This window comes from Aedes albopictus, chromosome 2, assembly GCF_035046485.1.
Source record: "Aedes albopictus strain Foshan chromosome 2, AalbF5, whole genome shotgun sequence".
Lineage (NCBI taxonomy): Eukaryota > Metazoa > Arthropoda > Insecta > Diptera > Culicidae > Aedes > Aedes albopictus.
The window spans coordinates 407000468-407027306 of record NC_085137.1 but is presented as its reverse complement, the minus strand read 5'-3'; the positions used below and the strand labels follow the sequence as shown (position 1 = coordinate 407027306).

Sequence of the window (26839 nt, the reverse complement as noted above, 5' to 3'; positions counted from 1 at the left end):
TGCTAATAGTGTTTGGACTTCTGATCATCGCGAAGAGTCGACCCTGTGTCTAAGAGTTTGGGAACCCCTGGTGGCCAGGCCTGTTAGGTCGAGTCCCCAGCGAGCGTCTCGGGATTATCCCCTTTGAGCGATAACAGAATGGTAGGGGATTTCTCACAACGGACTTCTCCTGTGAGTAATATTTATGGCACACATGTGATACAAGAATCACTGTACAATTGCGCTTGAAATGAGTGCCATACTGAAAATTCTCTCAGTTCAAGTCAGTCTTGTTAAAATTTTCTTTACACTGCGTACTGTTGTACAGGAATCACACTCATATCACATGTCTGTCCAGAATATAAAAGTAATGAAAACAACAAGGATAATATTTCACCTTCGTTTTTATTTGACTTTCATACAGCCCCTGTATCTGAGCTCTGTGCATGTCTTACAGGATCAGTTCCGCCTTTTATGGTTCCGTTATTGACCGGATCTGTGTCGCCTTGTTTTTCGGGCTCTTCTGAAATCAGTGCTCTTATATATTTTGTTTCTTGAAAAAAAACACACACACACACATTTGAACTTACCTTTTATACCACCAAATGCCAGCTTTTGCAATGCTGAAACGGGTAGTTCTAAAGCCAAGCACAAGCACAATGCTAACATGTAAGAAAACGCCAGGGAAGCAAGGGTCACCACAGTCTGAAATGTTATACGACATAAATCTGGTCATTGAGTAGCTAGTATCTAAATAGTCATTGGACTAAATATGTAACATGATCATAAGAATTGTAACGCATCATGTGGTTTTTCAGATCACCGTTCCAACTTACCGATCCAATATGATTAAAATGTATCGCCGATCGGTTGCTCAGCACAAAAAGCCTCATCACCGTCACATGTATCAGATAGGCACTGTACGTCAGACGACCCAACGGTTCAAACACCCGGTGATGGAAGATCCGCCTCATAGTCGGTGCCACACCGTTGACGAACCCGATCAGGAACAGTCCACTGAAAAAGCCCCAGGTGTACTTCATTACCGGGAAGTAGATAGCTATCCATAGCGACGGCTTCTCGAAGTCGTTCACGTAGAAGATGTAGTGGATCAGGAGGCTACCGATGGCAAGTGGGACGATCAGGAACCACAGGATGCGGAACCACTGGAATGGACGGAGGTCGTGTTAAACTGGAAGTGACGACTGTCATGATGCGAGGTCGTACCCTTTTCTGAACAGGATTGATGTTGTTTTTCTTTAGGTGGATGTATATGAGTCCCGTCAACATTCCAGCTAGATAGTTTCCCAAATTCATGTGTAATGGAATGTACGACTTCTGGTAGAACTGGTCAAACCATAACACGAAACGTTGAGCACTGAAACGGACATGGTTCATATTTGAGATGTACTAACAATAGACGTAGGACTTACTGTGGTGTCACCAAGAATACACCCTCCATCTCCTGGATGTAGATGAATAAGGCAGGGATCAGATACGCCAGTATAATTGCAATCGAGACAATAAAGTTTGTGAACTTGCGGAACTTTATAATCAGAATCATCAGCAAACTTCCCAGCATGAACAGTTGGTAATCACACCCCAGGTACCATCCTTGCTGAACACACTGAAAATCAAGAGGATCATTGACATTTCAGCTTCACTTGAAGGGGGCAGACAGCTCACCGGTTGATCAGCGTGGACGTAGTTGTTCACGTACAGCAGATTGGTCCACCAATTCCGTCGGCAGAAGGCCCGTTCGGTTTCCACTCCCAGCTTCCAGCGGGGTCCATCCTGCATCCTGACCAGCCACGTGGCATGCAGAAGGATAACGTACGCGTAGACCGGCGTCAGACGAACGTACCGGTAGACGGTTGCCTTCAGCAGGAACAGGATTCCCGGGCTGGACTTTCGCTTTTCGGCGTGGTTCAAGACGAGGACCGTTAGCAGGAAGCCACTGATGGCGAGGAAGGTTTGCGTGATTTGTACCCCGCCGGTGAAGATCATGGTTCCGAGTTTGTGGTAGAGCTGTGAACGGAATGTGATTTTTATTATTTGTTCGAAATTTCCTTGCAACTTTCAAACGGATGAATAGGCTCTAGTTGCTGAGCAATACACTAGAACCTCTTATCATACCGTGGGCTGGGGCTGCATAAATTGAAAATGGGCATAAATTTAAACAGGACAAGAAAGAGGAAATTTTGTGCATAAATATATTAAGCCAGCACTTAAAATGATCGTTTTTTCCTGAAATGCCCCTGAAGTCTTCTAGGAAACTCCCTTGAGATCCCCTAAAACCTACCTAGAACTCTCTCAGACATCCTTCCTAAGACCCCCTGAGACGCTCCTAAGAATCCCCAGGTACCCCTCGAAGACTTCCTTAAACCTCCCTGTAGCCCTGGAACCCCTTAAAGCCACCTGAGATCACCAGATCTATGACATTTGGTCGAGAGACATTTGGTCGAACGGACGTTTGGTCGAATGAACATTTGGTCGAAAGGCAATATTCAATTCATCACAACTCCAACATCAGTCAAGGCTCTCCGACGACTAATGACAGGCATACATCATTCAATTGAACCCCAGCTAGTAAGCATTAATTGTGGTGTAGTCGCTTTAAAGCTTTGCTCGTTATAAATGGCGTAAGACCCGACATAACAGTTCGGCAGATTTTTTTTTCAGAAATTTTCGAGTCCCGTGCCCAGCTGGTCATTCGAGTGGCAAATCATTCATATGACAAGCAATGGTTTTTCATTTGATGGGCGCTCTGGTTGACTAAAATCGTTTTAAGTGAGTAGAAGCAAAAATTACTGAAAAGATGTGTTGGCTTCTTTTCAAATGAATGAAATATTTTGTTGTTACAATGCAAACTGATGAAAAGACATTCGAATAGCAAACTATATTATGGATTTCGGGATTACAGGAAAGAACCGCTGGATAGTCGCGGTGGCGTAGCAAGGGGGGTGCGGAGGGTGCGGTCCGCACCGGGCCCCCGAATACAGGGAGCCTCTAAATCAGGGAAGGTTTCTTACACTAGTTTGAATAAAGTTCTTTAAATAGCGAAAGTTTCCTATACGTATATGTTCAATACTTTGCAGATCTGCTGATAGTTATGAAGGGGCCCCTTCGTAATTATCAAGGGTTTTTGGAATGGGACGCACAGATGGCTTATTTGAAGTCCACTTATTAACAATTGTAGATAACACCCTTTATTCAAGAAGTTTAGTTAATTTACTTTCAACTAGTTTGATAATTACTCTTTGTACCTACAGGGGCCTCGAAATCACAAGAAAAAATATGTTTGAAATCAAAATTGAATTCTACGAAATTCAGTACCGATATGGAAGTAAAATCCGTGAGAATTGTGTAAACCTCCCTGATATTCTAACCACAGGACCAAACACATGACTTTTGACTTAGATTGAATTTAGCAGCTGAAATTCAGGGGCCCATTTATGAAAATTACATGTTACATGTAATGTTACGTCAAAACCGTAATACTAATAGTTTGTCGATTTTTTGTTGCTCGCTTAGCGTATTCCAAGTATTCCTTGAAGGGCTTCTGCGAAAATTCCTCCGGGCAAGGTAAATTCACCTTGCCTACGGGGATATGTTTAACGATTTATCTAACAGTTACTTCAAAGATGTCTACAAAAACAAATTCTAAGAATTACTTCAGAACTTTATTTAGAGATTGCTTCAGAAATTCTTCCAAGCATTGATTTAAGAATACTTACAATGGTTCCTTAAGGATCACCTCAAGGCATTTCTTTGTGATTTTTTTTCAGAAATTTATCAAGGAATGCTTCAGGAATTCTTTTGAGTTTTTTTAGGAATTTCTTCAAGCATTCCTATAGGAATACCTCTTCGGATTCCTTTATAAAGTCCTTCAAGGATTATGTCATGAAGTCCTTCAACGAGTCCTTTAGATGAATCTTAAGGAATTTCTCTAAGGATTCTTTTAGAGATTTCTCCAAGAAGGAATCTTGCTGGAGCTCCCCATGGAAATTTTTTTGATGAATTTCTGAGATTATGCTTGGAGCCATACCTGAATGGATCCTTGGAAGGTTTTCTATCGGAATTTTGGAAGAATTTCTGAAGGAGACCTTGAAGAATCTTATTTATAAGATGTATTCAGGAATAATCATTGTGTTGCTTGTGGAGGTATCTTCGATAAGATTTTTGAAGATTTTTGAGATTTAGTATTATGCAGTAGTACAAGAAGTGCTAGAAGTATTATTGCTCAAAAGATTCCTGAAGAAATCTTTAAACTAAAGGGATTTTTGGTAGAATAAATAATGAAATGCCTAGATTATCTCTCAAAGAAATCAATGGCGGAAACCCCAAAATATTCCACTCGAATTCTTTGATTCAAAAAAACAATCCTCAAAAGATTTCTTATAGACTTCTTTGGATAAATTTCTGTAAGACCCCCTGAGCATTTTTTTTTTGCAAGAATCTTTTGGAGATGAATGTGTTCATCCTTGTAAGATTATCTGAATTAAAATTAGAAAATCTGAGAAATCCCTGAAGGAGAAAAAGATTAAATCCTTACTGGAATTTCTTGAAGGATTCTTCAACGAATTGTATAAGAGGATTTAAAAAAAAGTCGCGCAAGGAATCTTTGGATGATTTCCTACATAAATTATTGGAAGGATTTCTGAAGAACTAAAGAAATGCTTAAACTAATTTGTAAGAATTCATTGAAAGGACATCAAGAAAACATTGCAAAAAGAACCATTGAAGAAATTTCTTTAAAAAATAATCTTGAAATAATTTCTAAAGGATTCCTCTGGGAAAGCGCTTACCCTTAAGAGACTCTTTATGGAATTTTTGAGAATACATGTTACTAAAGAAATTTCTACAGAAACGCTTGGAGGAGATTCCGAAGCAATCGATGTAGCAACTTTCGAAGAAAATCTTGAAGGAATTTGAAAAGAAGATCTTGAAGAAATTCCTAGATGAATCGTTAAAGATATCCAAAAAGGAGTTCCTCATTTGAAACAAATGCTTGATGAAATCGTTAGAAAAATCTCTTAAAAGCTTCGCCAAGGAAATCGGGACGAAATAAGTGTTATCGCTAAAGAGATCTTTAAAGGGATCAATAGAAACATTCCAGTTGAAAACTTTGAAAGAATACTTAAAGGATTTATTGAAGGAATATCTGAACTCTTGAAAGCATTATAACATTTTTTATTTGAATGTCTGAAGTATTTCTTCGGAAATCTCTTTTGGATATTTTACAGTGATTACTTTGGACATCCGTTCAACAATTCTGTAAGGAATATCTTTGAAAATTTATTGGAAATCCTTTCGGTAATTACTTTGAAAATTTCCTTCGGAAATTCCTTAAGTATTTTTTTCTAATTTCATTATATTTAAAAAATTTCTTTGACAATTCTTGTGGAAATTGTCACAGCTAATTGAAAATTGAGTTCGCAATTCCTTTGGTATTTTTTTTCCAAAGAACTCCGTCAGAAGATGATGATGAACCTGGGCTTGATAGTGGAATACCTGTAAGTAAAAAGAAAATAGGGTTAAGTACTGTTCCTTTTGGTAAGGTCGTCTTCAGTGTTGTGTACTTGTCAAGATACGTCACCTTGTCGAGTCAAGTGCAATACACTGAAGACGACCTTACAGTTGAGGTCGAAATACGTATCTGTCAAAGGATGCAATTGCTTAGTGGAATTGGAAGGAACAGTACTTAACCCGATTTTCTTTTTGGTTCCATTGAAAATTTCTGCCGCAACTCTTTTGAGAAATTGTTTGGCAATTCTTTCAAAAAGTTCTTTTTGCAACTCGGCACTATAATATTCTACTTTATACTTGCCATTTCGGTGAGGTAACGGCCTACTTTTCCGACCGATACCAAACAATTGCATTATGGTTCATAATGCAACTCATTTCGGTTGCATTATGAATCATAGTGCAATTGTTTGATTGACAACCTCAGTCTGACCTCAGTTTCCACGGCTAGAGCTTGAAAAACTGTGACGGTTATAGCACGGCATGCTTGATCCAAATTGTTGTGTCTTGCACGATAGAGCACGTGGCCGGTCCCATTCAACCACCGCGAAGCACGATGATATTGATGGGAACGATCACATTCTAGTGAAAATTTGTCTTTCATTGCAAAAAATGTTGTATGCAACTCGTTGCAAAACTCGATTTTTACAGCACTTGTCGTATTTATCCAACTCGGCAAGCCTCGTTGGATAAATGTACAACTCGTGCTGTAAAAATCATCATTTTGCAACTCGTAACATAAATAACTACACAGTACGAATAAAATCTGTAAATTTATGATGAACTGAATGTAACAAATTGACCTCCATCGTGTTCGATAGAAATTTATGTGTGATCTTAAAATTACACTGCTGATTGTTGAGAGAAAAGTGTTAATTGAGCACCGACTTTTCAGCGAAACTTAAAAAAATCTTTATGCGAGAATCGAACTCAGACCTTCCGAGTGAGAGTTCACGCCTAACCCTTCTAGGCTGTCTCACCAAGCTGAAGAGAAGGAAATCAAAGATAAACATGTTCCACCATAAAGGAACAAACTGTTGTACCGCTTCGGTCACAGAGAGCGAGAGAGCAGTCTCCGCAGCGAGGCAGACGACTGAGCGTAGCTGTCCTCGTTTACGTTACTGCATGTAAATTTCAAGCGAATATGTCTCAAAAAATGTAAACAGTACACATGATTGGCTGATAACTGAGCGGACAGTATCATCTCTCGGTAAATGGCTGTAATTTTGTAGCTTCTGCTATAATTCTCAGTCGATGCTTAACTTACGTGCTGTTTAATTTTCATGATTTCTTTCTGTGTATTAATCAATTCCTGATAATGCTTCAGCAATGGCTTTGCGAACTTTATCAGATTTTTCTTCTTCGGAAATTTCTTTGAAAATTCTGTCTGCCACTTCTCGCTGTTTTTTTTTTTCGACCATTCATTTGAAAAGTCATCTGGTAATTACTTTGGGAATAACTTCAATACTCTTCCGGGATTGCGGGATTACGGGATTTGATAGAATAATTCATATGGCATTACCCGAATTTTGAAATTCATTCGGTGCATTTCCTGTGAGTAACCCTATGAAAATCTTTTATATAACATTAGGCGAAGTTTTCGACAAATCCTTTTTGTAATTGTTATGCCTATAAGATAAAGAGGTTTTCTTGGATATTTTTAAACCATTTTGGCAATTTCTTCAGGATTCGGTTCGGTAACTCTTATGGAAATTTTTCGGCAATTTAGTTCGAAATAAATTTTGGTTTTTATTTTTGAAAATATCTACGGTTTAAGTTTTCGAAATTCTTTGGGCAATTGCGTCGCAAATTTATAAGGCAACTCCTACGGGATTTCTTTGAACAATTTCTTCGGAAGTTTCACCGGTACTCCCTTTGCTAATATACCTGACAATTACTTTTGTAATTATTTTAATAATATTATAGAAACTCATTCGGGAGGTACTTTGAAAATTCTATAGTTATTTCGTTTGTAAATTGTTTAAAAGTCCTCAGAAAATTCTTCTGACTATTTATTTTGATAATTCCTTACGGAGTTCAGTCTATTGTCACTATTGTAGTTCTATGAGATACACTCCCGCGAATTTAAAAGCAAATCCAAGAGTTTACAACGGAACGGTCAAAAAAAAATCTCATAAGAATTATCTTAGGAATTTCCAAAAAAAAATAAGGTGATTACCAGAGAAGTGAAGGGCATAGTGTATCATTGTACTTGCCTGACAATATACGAATTCATGTAATGGCAGGCAAAGAAAGCCCTTCAGTAATAACTGTGAAAGTACTCAAGGAACACAAAGTTGAAGAGAAGCAGGCCAAGTTCCAATTGGAGCGTCGAGCCAGAAAGAAGAAGAAGAAGAACCAGAGAAGTTCACAAACAATTTCCAGGAAAAATCACAAAGCAATTCCTAAAATGTTTAAAGGAATTGCAGTAGAATATAGTAGAATAGGATTTTTTGTGAAATTCTTGAAAGATTCCTTACATTTTTTTATTAGAATTTCTATACTATTCATTAAAGGAATTCTTGAATCCTTGAAAGGCTAATTGGAGGAGTTTCTAAAGCTTTTTTATCAAAAACACTTAAAAGATCTTACGGAGGAATTCTTATAGAATATCTTGAAATAATTTGTATAAGAATCTTCGAAAAAATCTATACCTATAAATAATGTAAAAATATTCGTAAAATACCTGGAAAAATCAGTTAAAGAATGAATTAAAGAAATCAATTTAAGAAATTTAGAAGAAAATTTTATTAAATTCTAAACGAATCTATGGATTAATCCTAAGAGAATTAATAGAATGAACTACTAAAGAAAACTTTAGAAAAATTCCTAAGGGAATTTGGGAGGATTTTCTAAAAGACACTTTGAAGGAATTTCTTTGGAATTTCGAATAAAACTTAGTTAGAGTTTTTTAAGTGATCTCTGGAAAAATCCCAATAGTAATCATCGGTAGAATTCTAAGAAAAATTATTATACAAATTATGCAAGGAATGCTTCATCCGATTAGGTTTCGGACCCTTGAAGAAATTCTGAAAGAATCTTTGAAGAGTTTCAAAGAGTTTTTTTTGAAGAAATATTTAAGAAATCCTTGGAAAAAATGCAATTATAATTATGAAGCGATTCCTGAAGAATTTTCCGATAAATATCCTCTATGATTTGAGTTAATCACTTAAAGGATGCTTCAAGACATTTTTGAAGAATTCCTGAAGAAACTGACAAAAATGTCTTAGAAGGAATCATTGAAGAAACTTCTGAAGAAATTATCAAATTTGAGAAGATAGGGTATCTGCTCCTTTAATATTAAAGCATATAGCTCCCATTTTCATCGTACTCAAGACAAAAAATAAAGCGCGTTTTGTTTTGTTTCTTATTTTTTGTATTTTGATTAGACGAAGCACGAATTGTAACAAAAATTGCGTGGTCGATCAGTGTCGTAATCGCTTTGTATTCTAACAGGATGAATTTGGGATCGTAAGATTATTAAGGACACGTTGACCGTACCAGGAATCCTCAGAGAATTTTTTGAAAGATTTTTTGGAGAAATAATTACTAAATCCTAGAGAAATTCTTGACTGAGTTGCTTGATGGAAACTTCCAGAAGGACTTCCGAAAGAATTTAGAATATTTAGAATACAGAATTGAGAATATTCTCAGAGGAACTTGTCTAGGGATTAATCAATGTATTCTTTGAAAATTTTCTGGAGGAGTTTTAGGATTGATATATAAGTAAAATCTCAGAGAAACTTCTTGAAGAATTCTTGCAGAGATTTTTTTTTTTGAAAAAAAAAGATTGCAGTAAGTCTTGGAGGAATCCTTGGAAGAAATTCTTAACTTGAGGAAATGCCAAGATAAAATCTTGGAGAAATTTCTGAAACAACTATGTAAAGGAATAATTGAGAAATGTGTGGAGATATACTTGACTAAAGTAGTAAAATCATTAAACGAATATTTGGAGGATCGCTTAAAAAATAACATGGAAAAATTCTAGAAGAACTTCTCTTCATTCGACGGAATTGTGCTGTAATTTTTTGGAAGAATATTTGGTTCCGAAACAATCATTGGAGAATTTGTAGTGATTTTTTTCTGGAATTCCTCAGGAGTTCTTGGGGGGATCTTATAGATGAATCCATATACATATTATTGATAGAATTCATGGTGGACTTCCTGAACAAATATTTGGAGAATTACTCGATGGAGCCTTTGCAATTAACCACTTAAAAGAATCATGAAGATAAATTATCCTTCAAAAAAGATTTCTCAAGAAAATGGTAAAGAAATCTTAAAAGGAACTCCTAAAGGATTACTTGGTGCCTTTCTAAATAATTGGTCAACATTTTTTCGACAAATTTTCTGAGAAAAAATCTTACGCTCATTGATGGAATTACGGGATGTATGCTTGCAGAATTCCCCGAAGAAATTCACAAAGGAATATGTGGGGGCCTCAATTTCGGTTCCGCACCGGGCCCCCAAATTCCTAGCTACGCCACTGGAGTCGGAATTTGTCATACACGGTGCTACTCACTTTACGCTCACAACAATTTCTTTGTCGTCTATTAACGAATTCAGTTGAATTTTGGAAAATTTTCAAGGTGTTAGGTTCATGAGTGCAAACTTTTTAAAGGGTGATAGAGGACCATAAATGGTGAAAACAATTGTTCTACGCATATGGTCAAATCTCAACCGTTACGTAGTTAATAAACTCACCATGTTTTTTACTCTTATTGCCTTAACTGGCTATAGCTTTAAAATGGTCAAACTTATCGCAGTTTTTTTACCTTTATTCGAAAGATTATTGAATTTTCTATCAAATGGCATCTTTGAACCGATTGGTTTAGTTAAATAACTAAGTTTTCTAGAGTCAATAGCTCAAAAGTAGTGTGTTTTAATTGGTTTTCGACAATTATCTTTGAAAAATGCGTAATAATTTACAATTCTATCCTTGGCAAAGTTGTGGTCCCTGTTCCACTCTACAATTCGTTCTTTGACGCCAAACTTCTAACTCTTATCGTTTTCTTGCATTTTTTATTTAAATGTGCAACACAGTGCGCAAAAAAGTACTTTACCATGACGATTGCAAATTTATGATCTGAAATGCGACGTTTAAATCTAAATTGCAAGAAAACGATAAGAGATAGAAGTTTGATGTCAAAGAACGAATTGTAGAGTGGAACAGGGGCCATAATTTCGCCAAGGATAGAATTGTAAATTAATAAGCATTTTTCAAAGATAATTCACAAGAACAAATTAAAACACACTACTTTTGAGCTATTTGCTCTAGAAAACTTAGTTATTTAACTAAAACAATCGGTTCAAAGATGCCATTTGATAGAAAATTCAATAATCTTACGAATAAGGGTAAAAAAACTGCAATAAGTTTGACCATTTTAAAGCTATAGCCAGTTAAGGCAATAAGAGTCAAAAACATGGTGAGTTCAATAACTACGTTACGGTTGAGATTTGACCATATGCGTAGAACAATATTTTTCACCATTTATGGTCCTTAAAAAGAAGGAAAAATATCCTATGCAAGTCAGCAGTTTCAACAGAATATCTTGGAAGAAGAAAACGCAGTACTAACGAAAACCTTGTATCCAAAGGAGAAGAAATCTCTGAAGAAAAACTCAGCAGTTGGTACTTACATTGCAATGCAATGAAATAATAAACTTTATAGAACAGTTTATGTTTAAAAGAAGGAAAAATCTCTTAAGAAATCTTATAAATATACATTCATAGTACAAATATGTCACACGAAGGAACAGCCTATGTTCAAAAGATGCAAAAATATTCGATCAAAACTCAGCAATGATAAACTGTATCTATCAACTTTCAGTATGAACAACTTCCGTGGCAATTCAACGTATGCTCGATCCAAATTACTTTTCGACTAAATGTCCATTCGACCAAATGTTTTAAAGCCGAAATCACCTAAAACTCCGCTGAGACCCTCAGGAATCTTCTGAGACCCCTTAAAACGCCCCTAAGACACCCTGAAACATCCTGGAATGCCTATAAATCACCCACATCCTGGAACACCCCTGAAACTCCCTGAACTCCCAGAGATCCCCTGAAACGCCCCTGAGACACCCAGGAACACCCTAAAACTTCCTAAAGCGTCTCTGAAACCTTGAGACCCCTAATCCCGCGTATTCTGCTTAGAGGGTTCGAAAAGTCGGTACAAGACTATTCAAGCGTTTAATAATATTTTTATTCGACTTACAGTAATTCCTTTAGAAAACAGTTTAACAAGACTTTTTTTGTCCATGTAAAAATTAGCATATGTATCTGTATAATGTGTTTTTCACAAGTCAAAAAAGCGCTGTCGTTTCATCATACTTAAACTCAGAGTACAGGATGAAAAACACGTGTTTTTGCTGAACAGCAGCTGAATTAATGTGTTTTCCAGTTGTTAACCATAATGTTCTGTGCTGATTCCTCTCCTCTTCTTGGCGTAACGTCCTCACTGGGACAAAGCCTGCTTCTCAGCTTAGTGTTCAATGAGCACTTCCACAGTTTTTAACTGAGAGCTTCCTCTGCCAATGACCATTTTGCATGTGTATATCGTGTGGCAGGCACGAAGATACTCTATGCCCAAGGAAGTCAAGGAAATTTCCTTTACGAAAAGATCCTGGACCGACCGGGAATCGAACCCGTCACCCTCAGCATGGTCATGCTGAATACCCGTGCGTTTACCGCCTCGGCTATATGGGTCCTCACCACTGCTGAATAGGAGTCGAAGTGTGATCATTATTAAACCACGGGAAGTTTTGATTTGAGCGCTTCAGTTCATCATAGGATGTCGCAGATAGCAAGGTATGTGGCTGGCAATCGACGGGTCTCGAGTTCGAATCTTAATTTAGGTAAATTTATGTGTAGTTATTAATTCACAATAGTTGTTCACAGCATAAGTGCCAATCATAAACTGTCGTTGAAAGTTTTGCATTTGATTTATTTTTAATCATTTTTGCTAAAGCTGAATAACAGCTTTACTGGATAGTTGTAAAACGATGTAACAACAAACAGTTCAGTTGGTACACAACACTCTGCTTTATAATTTCTCCAAATTTGTGAGAACAAAACCCGAACAAAGGTTGTACCAGAAAATTATTCAACTGTTATTCAGCATTATGCTGGATTAATTCGTCGCAAAGGTGCTTTTAAAATGGGTTAAATCCACTGAGACTCTCTGAGATTCACTGATGGCACAAATTTCCCAAATGGAAGAGAACATGCCTCTGCAGCTGGCCTACTGAGATTCACTCAAGCGCTTCTGACACCCCCTGGAATCATTTCGCTAAGGGGGCAGTCAAATATAGATACTTTTATCTTCTTTTTCATCCTATTGTTCTTCTTCTTCTTCTTCTTCATCTTGGTTCAACGTCCCAACAAATAAACAACCTGCTTCTCAGCTAATTGGTTCATGAGCACTTCCAGAGTTCATGTATACATGAAAATGTGTCACGATTTTATGGAAAGATATTCCAAAAACGGTCTAGAAGAATTCCTCAAGAATTCTTTTATAGTATATCTTTCACTACGTTATTCCAAGAGCGATCCCTACAGAAACTTTTGATAAAATATATGGAGAAGTATCCGATTTAACTTTTGAATGAATTTCTGAAGGGTTCTTCTTTTTCTTCTTCTTCTTCTTCTTCTTCTTCTTCTTCTTCTTCTTCTTCTTCTTCTTCTTCTTCTTCTTTCTTCTGTATGGCTCTACGCTCCCAGTGGAACTTGGCCTGCCCCTCTCCAACTTAGTGTTCTTTGAGCACTTCCACAGTTATTAATTGGAGGGCTTTCTTAGCTAGCCATTGCATGAATTAGTATATTGTGTGACAAGCACAATGATATACTATGCCCAGGGAGTCGTGAAATTTTTCCCGACCAGAACGGGAATCGAACCCGCCGACTCCGGATTGGCGAGCCATAGCCTTAACCACTAGGCTAACTGAAGACCCTGAAGGATTCTCTCAAAAACAAATCCAACGAACCCTTTGGCAAATTCCTTAGGCTATATGGAGAATGTCTGAAGAAATTTGCGATGAAATTCCTGAGGGAATTCTCGATAGAATTCTTGAATAAGCTCCTCAAGGAATCTCTGGAGCAAGCCTGCAACAAATCCCTTGAATCCCTGGGAAAATTCTCCAAACATTCCAAGAAAAATCCCAGGAAAGCATTTTTTAAAATGTTTCAAAAAATCCCTGTAAAAATTCTTGTTGGATACCTTGAAAAAACTGTCGATCTCTGGACAAATTTCTGCAAGTATGTCTGGTAACCTTTTTCAATGACATCCTTGATAAGTTCTTCTTGGTTTTCTTGGAGATATAGTTCGAAAAATACATAATTGAGGGGTCCAGAATCAAAGGGGTGTAAGTGACCATTTTGTCGATTTTGAGCTGAGCATATCATAAAAAACTTCAGATTTCAAGCTTTCAGGAACTTTTTTAAGATTGTTTCTACGATGCTTAGAAAAATTACAATAAATCAGAGAAAATTGGGTTGATTTTGAAACTCCATACATTTTGTATGGGATGAAAAATTGGTCGGAAACTTTAAACCTTATTTACTCGAAAGTGGTTTTTTGTCACTTACACCCCTTTGCTTCTAACCCCCTCAATTATTTTCAGAACATGTTAAGAAAATCCTGATGGAACCATTGGATGAATTCCGTAATACACTAAATCCTGTTTTTACGCGATGGATGCGTGCGCGCAAAAAAAGATCGTGTAAAAAAAGTTCGCGTAACTTCGTGAAATCGCGTAAAAAAAATCCAAAGGAATTTTTTTTACGCGATTTGCCCTCCGCAAATGACCAAAATCGCGTAAAAAAAAAGTCGCGTAAAAAAAATCGTGTAAAATAAAATCGCGTAAAAAAAAGTCGTGTAAAAAAGGATTTAGTGTAAAGTATCTTAATGAATTCTCCGAGAAATCCCTGTAGAAATTTCTAATGATTTTATAAATGAGTAAACCGAAGAAATGCCTGGATGAATTCCCAAAGAAGATCTCTGGGCGAATTTCTGAACAAATTTTAGAATAATTCTGGCGTTCAATTTGAAGAGGTCGTAAATTTACTGTGATTCCTATGCTGCTGTTCTACCTCCAATTATCTCATGTTATATGAGAATCCCATATAACATGGGACAACTATGCGTAGAACGGCAGTATGCAGATTCGACCTATTCAAATCGAGTGCCAGGATTTTTCTGGAAAATTTTCCTGTAAAGTCTCTGGAAATTTTTTTTTAAGAAATCTCTAAAGAAGTTTCGCCAAAGAATCCCTAAGTAATGGAAATCCCTTATGGAATTCCTTTAAGAGGATGCTTTGGAGAAATTCTACAAAGTAACTGTTGAAAAACTTTCAATGAAATGAAATGAAGAATTTTCCTATGATTTTCTGAAACGAGTAAAAAAAGAATGCCTAGAGGCAATTTTCGAAAGAATTCCTATAAGAATTTCCATGAGAATATCTGAAGCTTTCTCAACCATTCCCGCCAAAAAGTCATCAGGAATTCGAAAATGAAGTTTTTGAAGAAATTTCGATGGAAAATTCCTGAAATAATGTCTGCAAGAATTCTCCAGTGAACTCCAGCAAAAGTTTCTCAAGGGTTCCTGAAAGAATTCTTCAAGAAAAACTCCTGAATGCGATCATTATAAAATTTCTGAAGAAATGTGCATTAAAAAATTAGATTTATATTCCCTGAATGTTTTCCTGAAAAATAATAAAATATAAGAAGCATATCGGCACCTACATTTCAAAAGGGCGTAACTGCATTTCAAAACAGTACCTTCTTTTGAAGCTGTGGATCGTATTTCATATTTCCCATGAAATCCATCCCCACTATCAGAAAGAGGGGGATTTTAGCTTTCTTTTAGTGCTTATAGATTGTCCAAAAGATTTAACATACGATCCACAGCTTTGAGAGAAGGCACTATTTCAAAAAGCAGTTACGCCCTTTTGAAATGTTGGTGCCGATATAGAGTAGTGTGGGTCATCGGAAGCGTTTTCTCAGATCAAATCTTTTTTGGTTCCGTTTCGGGTCCTGAGTATCTGTGCAAAATTTGAGCATGATCGGTTGCGTCTACACTTTGCGCATTGCAATTGAAATTTGTATGGGATTTTGTATGGGAAAACATACTTTTTTGCATTTTAGCCATAAGTTGAAAAATTTTGTCTGAAACTTTTTAACCGATACTGTTAAATGATAGCCTAGAATGTTCTGAAAAACTTTGTTGAAGACCGCAAAGCGATCCGATGCTTGTGAAAATAGTTATAACCAACGAACCGCATGCATGTGTTTATGTTTTAACATGTAAAGGAATAACAATAGCAACAAAATCATGATGTTTCGCCAAGCAATGCCGACGCTATAACTTTTTCCATAAACATCAGATCACTTCGCGGTCTTCGACAAAGTTTTTCAGGACACCCTGGGCTATGTTTTCACTTTAACGGTTACACGGTTTTAGAAAAATTCGAGCTTGTAATGAGAAAAATGCAAAAAAGTGTGTTTTCCCATATAAAACCCCATACAAACTTCAAACGCGATGCGCAAAACGTAGACATAACCGATCGTGCCCAAATTTTGCACACTTACTTGGGTCCTGAAATGGGATCAAAAAAGCTTTGATCTGATGGGATACCATTGAATTTTTCACTTTTCCATATAAACGATGACCCACTCTAATATAGAGTTATCGACATATGACTAATTATTTTGCACTAAAATCGGGTAAAGCTGTCTTTATTTGGCCAAAACAGCAAGAAATACCCAACTAAAGTTTTTTGTGAATGTAAACGTCAACAAAGCGTCCTCAATACGGCTTGATGCTGAGTTACTGTGTTGTATGGACGGAAGCTTCTATGCAAGACCAATGAATCTGGCGAACTTAATCCACATGTATATGCTGTTCGAGCAGCTTCTATGCCACCAAGCCATAGCTCTTTTTTCTCGGCTCCTATGTAACCACTAACTGAATAACATCTTGAGAAGGCGCTTTTTCAGCCTTTTCGCAGTTGTTAAATAATAGTTATATCACCGACGAACCGACGTGACAGTGGCGATCCAAAACTGTCCCCCCCCTAATTTAACGGTCGACCAGCGAAGCGAGCGATCGCTTCTGTCAAATCAGCACAGACGCGAACCGTTTCCTATATGAACACACGGGGGTTTGGTGTCGAGCTATCAAATCATCGCGAGCCGTTATAGAGGTGGCGATAGTGTTCGGCTATTTTTCATCATGGCGTCGCGGACAACAAATTTGAATTTATTTGTTCTAGCTGTCACGTCGGTTCGTCGGTGGTTATATGGCATTCCCAAGTTGATCGATTAAATATAATTAGGTTATGGATACCGTGACGCAATACATGTGAAACTGGAATTATCGCTTTTAATATTGAATAATTAAAGTACTTGCCGCTACTTGGAATCGAACTCCTGATCTCCGTATCCACTGGTCCCGATGATGTCCTCGCTGCCACACTGCTATATATAAATAGCATTGAAAATAGCCCGTTTTGTTTTACTTCAGACAAGGCTTCATAATTGTGGCACAAGAAACCTTACCCAACTTCATCTTGCTGCAAAATCTTGTGAAACGTCAAACGCAGTAATGTTTACATTGAACAAGCTGTGTGGTTGCGCCAACCGGTTCTTCGTCACAGCTTCTAGCTGAAAGAGTGTTCTTTAAACAGCAATGAAGCGCTGCTGTTCTGTGTATTTGGCAACATTACAAATCGTACTGTATAAAAGCAGCTGTTGTATTGGCTGCAAGATTGGCTGGGACTTTTACTCGATTTGCACATCTTCCGGCAAATCTTCCGGCATTGAATTAAAGTGCAATAAAAGCAACCCAAATAATTTCACAGCACAGAGATGGATAGCTGTAAAGAATTTGTGTAGTAGCTATACATCCCGCTTAAAGTTTGTTTTGATTATAATGTTTACATCTGACAAGCCGTGTTGGTATACCAACAGTTTCTTTATTACAGCTTCTAGCTGTAATGAAATCGCATAACGGCCTTGTCAGTATAACGAATTGTACTGTCAGTATAACGAATTGTACTGTATAGTAGCAGCTGTTGTTGCTCAAGTTTTCACATCTTCCGGGAAATCTCCTGGAGTTGAAATGGAGTGGAGTAAAGGCAGCCCCAGTGACAAGCGATGGATTTCTGAAAACCGAGTTTGGTAGCTGTATGGTGCTTGTTTTGCAGTCGTGTATTAGATTATAATTTATATTTGACTAGCTTCCCTTTTATTCAGCGTAGACTGCTTTTATTCGATGGTCACACAACAGAAAGCAAATGACTGAAGCTTATAGCGCTGAAAATGATAGTTGGGTAATGGTCGGCTGTGAACGAATTCTCTACCTTTCCATCAAATCTTAATTTTAACGAAAAAAGATTTAATTTATCTCAATGGAGTCCACTGATATTGATGTATGAATGTCTACTTTACCATTCTAAAAAAAATAAAATAAATCGACGATATTCCAGCGTCATCCAGAGATATTGAACATTTAATTAGAAAACAAAATCTCAATCTGATGCTTATTCTGATGATTTTCAAATAAATATCTAGCGAACGAAAGTCTAAAATTCTGACATGTTGTCGAACCAACTTTGATAAGTAAATCAGTCAAAACTTCAGAACGCGACTCCGGATGATCGAATCCGACTAGTACCACATACTGAATGTATGATGGATCATACTTACCATCTCCTTTTTGGAAGCATTCTGCGTTGGAAGGATGTAGAAGACGAACGCCGAATGCCCGGATATGACCAAGTACATCGTAAGGAACCGAATGGCTTGCAAAAAGCGGAGATCCCTGCTCAGGGGATCATCCGACCGAGACGTCAGGCGGTACCAGTTCCGAAGAATTGAGAATGAGACCAGGAATGATTGCTCTGTTTGGGGTAGATTTTGGTCAAATCAAATTGGTCAAGAGATTCTAAAGTATCTTACTTTTGTTCGGCAACACGCTTTTGTAATGGACAACATCTTGTTTGTAGTTGATGGCCTTATCATACCAACTAGACAGGATCATGAAAAGCACTAGCACTGCCGTAACAATTAGGAACGACAAATCCAAAGAATCTGAAATTATAAATGGAATAAGAGAGATCTTTTGAACACAGTAAACGGACGAAGAACTACCTGTTTCAAACTGTTCATCATTCCTGTCGCAGATCTCGATTTCGGTGTATCCTCGCAGTTGGTAGGTCGCATTCAGTTCATAGTTGACGCAAGCCTCGATCAGGTCTCCGTAGCGCTTCTGATCGTTCAGAGTATTTTTGAAAACGGTTACATCCACGATGTACGGAAAATCGATCTCAAACTTGTCCACCTTGAGTGCCTGTCTGGTGGCATTCGGAAGACTCTGAATCAACTGTTTGCACTGTGCCAGACAAATTCCCCGATCCAGCAAAGCATGGTTGTGATGCCGTTTCCAGTCTTTGGAAAAGTCCTACCAAAGAAAAAAAAAAAGCGAGCAATTAGCTAAGCAGATGTTCTTACTTCAACTACCGCACAGTAGATACCTCAATCAAGTGCCACAGGTCGGAGCCGTTGTCCGGTTTGATGACGACCCGCGCGACGCAGTACGTTGCTATCTGGCCTTCGGGGACGTCTTCCATGCACAGATCATAGTCGTCAAACTTGGCCAGCGGTGGCATTCGGTGGTACTGTGATACTGAGGTGAGGTGAGACGTAATGGGCAAAAAATGGCGCTGTTATAATTATGTATGAGACGTTTGAGCCGCGTAAACTCCGTCACTTCATTAGAGTAGTTGTGGTTGATATGAATTAAGCAGTGCCGTTCTAGAGTAACAGCCACAAAGTTTCATCCAGATCAAGGAAGGAGATATAAGCAACAGAAACAGATGACAGAAGATATACCTCAATTTCTTTTACTTTCATCATTGGCTATAGGGTTTTTAAAATCAAAAGAAAACTAAACATTATGGCACAAACATTTGATAAGGGCATAACTTCTTTATTGAAAAACACTTTCTTTCAAAGATGTTTGAATATTCCTGTTCGGCTCCGTCACTGCGTCCAGTTCTTAGACCTACATTGCCCGTATCCTTAGTGTAGTGCATGTCGTCGCATCATCATTGCCATCGAAGGGTAATGTAATAAAGTAAAGATTTTAATATAGGTTTTTATTTGCATTCTTAGAAGCTATCAAATTTGATAATAAGGTCGCACTATTTAGGAAAAAAACTAGCAGGAACTGCAAAAAACTTGTGCAGGAATCCTTGATGGTTCAAAAATCTCTCTAAGATAGATCCATACAGAATCTTCTGAAGAAATCCCTAATTGAAATTGTAGTGGAATCCCGCAAAGAATTCCAGCAAGAATCCTCGACGGAACTCCAGGGGGAATTCAAAAGGATCTCCAAAGGATTTCCAAGAGGAATTCCAGGAGGAATCCTTTCAGCTATTCCAGGAAGAATTCTCAAAGGAATTCCAGGAGGAATCCCCAAAGGAATTCCAGCGGAAATCCTTAAACAAAACTCCGGTGTAAAGTACCGTAAATAGAATGAAAAATAAAAAACTCGAAGGAATTCCAGAACAAATTCATGAAGAAAACTAAAATGATTCTTGGAAAAAACTCCAGGTGGAATCCTCCCTTGAGCAATTGGAGGAGGATTCTCCATAGGATTTTTCTTTTTTTTTTTTTCTTTTATCTGGATTGGTGGTATTTTAAATCCGTTCACACCTAAATCCGGACACAGAAAAAATATTCTGGAAAAACAACAGCATGTTTTTGATCCATATTTTTCAATTCATATTATCGACAAATGTTATACTCAACATATGCTGTGGTGTTGTTATACTCAACACCACAGCATATAGACTTATATGGATTTGATTCCATAAGCTGCTGCGCGCACTTTCTTGTTTAGACCTTTCATAAAGCTTTGCACGGTGAACTTGTCGATCACCTTCTAAGAAATATGTCACTGAGAACGAAATTATTGGATCGTTGACGCCTCTACACTGCTTTTTGAGGTCTTCTTCCTTCACCATAGACCAATAACAGACCAGTATGACTCAATTGGTCGCAGCTGTGAACGGTTTGGTGGATAACATTCCTTGGTTACATAAGCAACGTTGTTTTGATAGTATCAAGTGATTGTATCTTTAACGTAATGGCAATTGGTCAAATCTGACCAGAACAAGATCACATGTTTTTTTTATGTTCAGAAAACGTAAGAGACGCTTTTGGCGGCATTCTTCCGAAAAAATCTCAACGTAGACATATGTTGTTACAAAAATCGGAAATTTTAGCTCTCACGAACATATTGCTTGTCATACTTAATTTCATTCAGGGAATTTGGTTTTAAATTTTCGTTTCAGACGATCAGCATCTTCTTTATGGTAATTTTGTTGTGTTAAAATCCTGTCCGGTGAGATATTCGAATTTTCTGAGGCAGTATGTTTCATCGTCCATTACAATTCAACGTAATTTTGGGAGAACTTGTTAATAACGAATACGAATTTTCAAAGCTTTTGTGCAAAACAGATTTTCTGCGTGCTAACTCAGATGGTCATCTCAGATGGCCCATCCTGAATACGGAAGGTGATTTAGAGAACAATGTATTTTATTTTCGTTCATCTACATATGTATCAGTCTTGAGCATAGAAAGTTTCATCCCATTCCGTGGTAATTAGACTAAGAAACAGGATAAATACTTTGTCCGGATTTTGGTGTGAACAGCCTTTAATGCAAAAAAATACATGTTAATCATAGAAAATACATCAATTCGAATTTCAATACGCAGGGCTGCATCGAAAATACATGAATCGCCCCTCGGTCAGTGCTTAAGACTTAGTGTACACAAAATGCTTTCAAAGATTTCTTTTCGAAATCTTTCAGGAATCATTCTATTGATTCCTTCAGAAAATTGTTGATTTCCTTATGAATTTTCTCCAAATTTTCCTAGAGATTATTCCAGAAATTAATTTAGATTTTTTTTATCCTTCTGCTCCATGAATTCCATGGATCGCTTCAGCATCTCCTTAAGAATTTCTCTCGGAATTCTTTTTAGAGGACTCTCCTGAAATTTAGGATTTTTACAAGAAAATCTTTCTTAGACTGCTACAGAAATTCTTACAAAAACTGCTTCAGAAATCCGTCCAAGGATACCTTAAGAAATTTTCCTGGAAATTCCTTCAAAAATCCCTCAAAACATTTGTCCATAAAAATGGCTATGGCTTTCTTTCAATATTCATCCATGAATTCCTTCAGAATTTCAGATATCTCGTTACGAATTTCTCTAAATTATTCTCCAAGAATTCTTTTGGGTTGGTTTATCTGGGTTCCTTCTGAGACTCCACCAGGAATTACTTCATAAATTCTTCTGGGCATTTGTTAAAAAAATCATCGAGATGCTTTAAAAGTATTCTACAGGGATTCTTTAAAAATATTTCAAAGATTCTCCAATCACATTTCCCGTGGTTTTTTCGAGAGGGCTTTCCAATTATTTCTTCAGAAAATTGATCAGATATTTTTTAATGAAGCCAACCACAGATTTTTTCAGAAATTTCTCCAGGGATTACATTGGAAATTCCCACACGAATGTATTCCAAAATTTCGTCAAGGATTCATCCAGTAAATCCTGCAGAAATTCCTCCAGAGATTCTCGCATTATTACTTTCAGTGATTCAGGCAGGAACTTTTCCAGAGATTCCTGCAAGAGCTCATACAGAGATTCCTTCAGGATTTCCTTCAGATATTCCTCCATGTGTTACCTTAGAAATTTATCCGGAACTTCCTCTTAGTATTTCCAATACTAAGTTCTTAAGAAATTTATCCTGAGATTCCTTCATAAATTCCACTGGTATTTCATTCAAATGTGCTTCTTAAGATTTCTTAAAGGATTCTACTGAAGATAACTTCCGAAATTCCTTAGAGAAGATATTTTTATCTCCAGAGAATTTCTCAAATATTTAGGGATTTCTTCAGGAAAATTAGCAAGGAGTTTTTAATTTCTTTTAAACTTTTTCAATAATGAAGTTTTAAGATATTCTTATATTTTTTTACAAATTCTGAAGAGATTTCTTCGCCAATTCTTCTCAACGCGTTACTAATAACTCTTTGTAAAATTTCTTCAATTAGAAATTACCCATGCAGTTTAACCAGAAATATCTCCTCGGATGTTTTAGAGATCACTGCAGAATTTGTTCAGGTATTCTTCCCGGGAATTTTCAGAAATTCTTCCAGATATTTCCTCAACATTGAAGAATTTCTAAGAAATATTTGGAGGATCGTCTCATAAAATCCATGAAAAAAAAACCTGTCGAGAAATTACTCAAAAAACTCCTAGAAATAAATTTGGAAACTCCTAGAATAAATTCCCGACTTATTTTTATGAGATTTCTTGAACAAAACTTCCTGAAGCAATTTCTGTAGTTATTTGTTGTGCATATTCTGGATGAATGCCTTGGATAATACCTAGGAAAATATATGAATATTCCTGACTGATTCCTGAAGGAATATTTAAAAAAAAACTCCGAAGAAATCACAAATAAATGGATTGGTATAATTCGTCTTCTTCCTCCTCTCAATAAATTTCTAAGGGATCCCAGAAGAATTAAAGGAATCATTGAAAGAACTCCTCGAGGTACCTGAAGGAATTCTCAGAAAATTTGTAAATTGGCTTTTACGATATCTGAAGGAATTTGTACACAAAAATCCCTAGACCATTGCCTGGAGTAGTTTTTGTTTAAAAAAATCCTGCAGTACCAATAAAACAAAAACTTGAAAAATTAAAAAAATGAAATTTTGAAGAAATTCAAGAAAAAAAACAATCTCTTGAACAATGCTAATGAATAGATTCTGGAGTGATTGATGTAGGAATTGTTGAGAAAATCTTTGGAAAAATAATTCTGAAAGAATCCTTGAAGGAAGGTCCAAATAAATCCAAAGCAATGCCTTGAGGAATACTTGGAGGGACTTGCAGAAGTATCCCTTGAGAATTTTCTAGAGAAGTTTCCAAATTCCCGAGTTTTGCAATGTTATCGGGCATTCCTGAATAAATTGAGTGGTAAGTGAATGTACCTCTGAAGAAATTCAAGCAATAATTTAATAAAACAGTTTCTGGAGGAATTGCATTTTTTGAAGACACGTTTGGAGAAATTCCTGGAAAAAAAACCCTGGAGAAGTTTCTAGAAGAATTCATTGAGAAATTTCTAGAAGATTCGGATAAATTCAAAAAAGAATTCTTGAAAAAAATGACAATATTGCGGAATTCCTTCAGAAATGTGTGAAGTAATACATGAAGAAACTTATGTAGCAATCCTTGAATGAGTTTTCAATAGAATCCCTTAAAGAATACCAGCAGGTGTTTCTGAAGAAATTTCTGAGAAAACCCGTGGACCAGTTTTAAGATAATTTTTTTGAGAAATTTCTTGAAAACTGCTGAAGAAGTGCCAAGGATAATAATGCTGTGAACTAAAAGGAAAACTGCCAACTAAAATACAATTCCAGGATGACTGATGGACTCAACCCAATACATACATGAAACCTCGTCATTCTGTGATCGGAAGATGTTATCCATCTGGATAACAGGGCACATTTATGTTCTGTGTCGTGATGTGTCAATTTGTGATGTCACTATATTATGCATTTGTAGGGTTTTATGTGTCATGATATACATATATATGTATATATGAATCCTTTGTGATAATTAATTTTCTTTTATTTTTGTAACAAAATCTCTAAAAGATATTTCTTAAGAAATTTAGTGTTTCGAAGAGTGCCTGAAAATTACGAGAATGCTATACAGTAATTGCAAGAATAATTTCTTGAGGAAACGCCAGTAAATAAATCCGGATGTGTTTTCTGAAGGGATTTCTGAAGCGTCCCTAGGAAATTTTCTGAAAGAATCCCTAAAGAAAGGTCTCAATACATCCCTAGAGAAGTTTATGATGCAATTCCTGGAGGAATTTCTAAAGAACTTCTGAGAAACCCCCTAGAGTGCCTAGAGGAACTTCTGAGAATTTTCAAGGGGAATTTCCTGAGAGAATTTTCGTAGGGATTCTAGAAAGAAACCATTCGAGAAGCTATAACATTCCAGCTATAAATTCTAGCAAGCTACCTGTAAAAAATGAATTTCTGAATTTTGAAATGGATACCTGGAGGAACCTCTGGAAAATTCCCTTCAAGAATATCAAGACGAATTATACTGAAAAAATAACTGTAGTAATTTTTGAATGAACTTCTGAAGGATTCGCTACAGCAATTCCTTTATAATATTTTAGAGAATTTCTGCGGAAATTGATTTTTTAAAGAATAGCTAGATGAATATCCGGAGAAACACCGAGAGAAATATCTTGAAGAATCTGTGGAAAAATTTGCAGAGGAATTTCTGGGAAAATTAAAAAAATACTGAAATAAGGGAAATTGTGTATGTTTGACAGTTTTGTTCTCTTTGTCAGGGGGGGTTTTTTAAACTGTTGAACTCAAGTTTAGCCTCAAAACTTTCCCAACCAAGCTGAATTATATGACCAAGTTTCAGGAAATTTGGCCGACAAAAACCCCTCATGATGAAGAGAACAAACCTGCCGATAATACCCATCGTCACCATGCGAAGGTATCTTATGAGGAATTCTTGCTGAAATCATAGAAAAGTGTTCCTGTAATAACTCCACAAAAAAATCGTAAAAAATATTTCACCCAGGAGATTTATCGGAAGAACGTTTTTGTACAATATTCTTTGAGAAATTATTGGAGAAATTTCAGAATAAATCTCCGGCAACTTCTAGAGGTATCATTACCAAACGATAACAGCATATGGTGTTCTAGAAATTCTAGAAATCGTATTTATGGTTTATATACACTTGCTGATCATTGAATTTATATTTTACAACTAAAAATATCATGCTGATTAGGAAAAATTATCCCGGGCAAAGGCGAATAATAAAATGATATCACTTTGATAATAAACTGTGTTATCGGTGTTATCAATTTGTTATTTTTGTTGTTGCGGCAGCGAAATTGATTTTTCATTAGGGCCTAACTGACATTATTGATTTGTCTTCATTGACTCTATTTTCATGGAATTACAGTTGTAAAGGGTGGTACGGTCAAATTTTGGTCATACAATTTTTTCCATAGACTGCGTACCGTAAACCGGGGTCAAATTGATCTCTGGGTTGAAATTGATCAGTCGTTTTTCAAGTAGATAAAGCATTTTTTGAATAGTGTCCTCACAAATAGCATTAAGTATCAGATTTCAACAGCACGATTCTTAAAACGAAACTTTTAAAAATATGCTTTTTCTAACAGACCAACGTTTGATCAATTTCGACCCGAAGATCAATTTGACCCCGGTTTACGGTACCCCAAAATACTTAGCTGAATTTGGACCAGTAATGGTACATTGTATGAGCAAAGGCAGATAACAAAATGATAACAAGTTTTGTTACCTGGTTATCATTCGTTTGATAATTGAGTTTGTTATCATTTAGGTTGAATTAAGAGACAACATAACAAAAAATGATAACTCAAATTTACTCCACGAATACCAAAATGATAAGAAGTTAAGTTATTATTGAGGTCAAGTTGATAACTAATTGTGTTATACAGTATTTTAATTAATATTACATTTAGTTATCAACATGAACAAATACAGCTGATTGATAACAGGTTTTGTTATCATTTAGTTATCATTCAGTGCTATTTCCCCGACCAAAATCTACTTTACCGACATTGTTAGCAGTTAAAAAGGCAAGTCGTTGATTTTATCTTTATATCAACCAAGACCTAATGGATTTTGATGAGAATGTTATGGTATAAGCTACATATAATGTACCATTACTGATCCAAAAATAAGCTGTTTTGGTGTACGCAGTCAAAAGTTATGAAAAAAATGGTGTGACCAAATTTTGACCATACCACACTTTAGTAGTAGTAGAAGAATAAAGTAGAACACAGAAGAGAGTTCTGCTTCTCCTTTTAAAAGGTAAAAGTTGAGTTTTATAAAGATAGAAGAAAAACACTAATATTGATGGAAACAAAATCCTCTTACACTCAATAAAATCATCGCCAAAGACACTCTTCACGAACTGTATCATAACCACCGCAATTACCACCACTTTCCATAGAACAGCCATTCTGGGCATTACCAATACACTTATCACTCAATTTAAAACCGAATCACTGAGCCATGCTTGCTCCTTCAACTTCCAGCCAGGACTGAACAGTCGTACCTGAACCTTTGCCCATTTCGTGAGTAATTAACAATATCGCACTAGTGGGGTTCTATTTCGGCTCAGTCATCTCTACGCTTGTGTCGTTACTTTTATGGGACATTTCTTATGAGCGTTAGTAC

The 26839-nt window shown here is 36.6% G+C and overlaps 1 protein-coding gene across 2 annotated transcripts; it reads right to left on the bottom strand.

Annotated features, from left to right (window-relative positions):
- Positions 1 to 351: 351 nt before the first annotated feature.
- Positions 352 to 26652, bottom strand: LOC109412849 (nose resistant to fluoxetine protein 6). Of its 2 annotated transcripts, none has more exons than XM_029876590.2 (11): positions 26537 to 26652; positions 19038 to 19189; positions 18655 to 18964; positions 18463 to 18594; positions 18211 to 18404; positions 1666 to 2007; positions 1413 to 1606; positions 1207 to 1357; positions 816 to 1145; positions 570 to 684; positions 352 to 499 (listed from the first exon to the last, which is right to left on the bottom strand). In XM_029876590.2, exons 1-11 carry the CDS (start codon positions 26628 to 26630, stop codon positions 396 to 398), a joined length of 2118 nt encoding a protein of 705 aa, XP_029732450.2. In that variant the 5' UTR covers positions 26631 to 26652; the 3' UTR covers positions 352 to 395. The 2 variants fall into 2 exon arrangements, with proteins under 2 accessions (XP_029732450.2, XP_029732449.2); XM_029876589.2 differs by having other exon boundaries at positions 354 to 502.
- Positions 26653 to 26839: the final 187 nt, after the last annotated feature.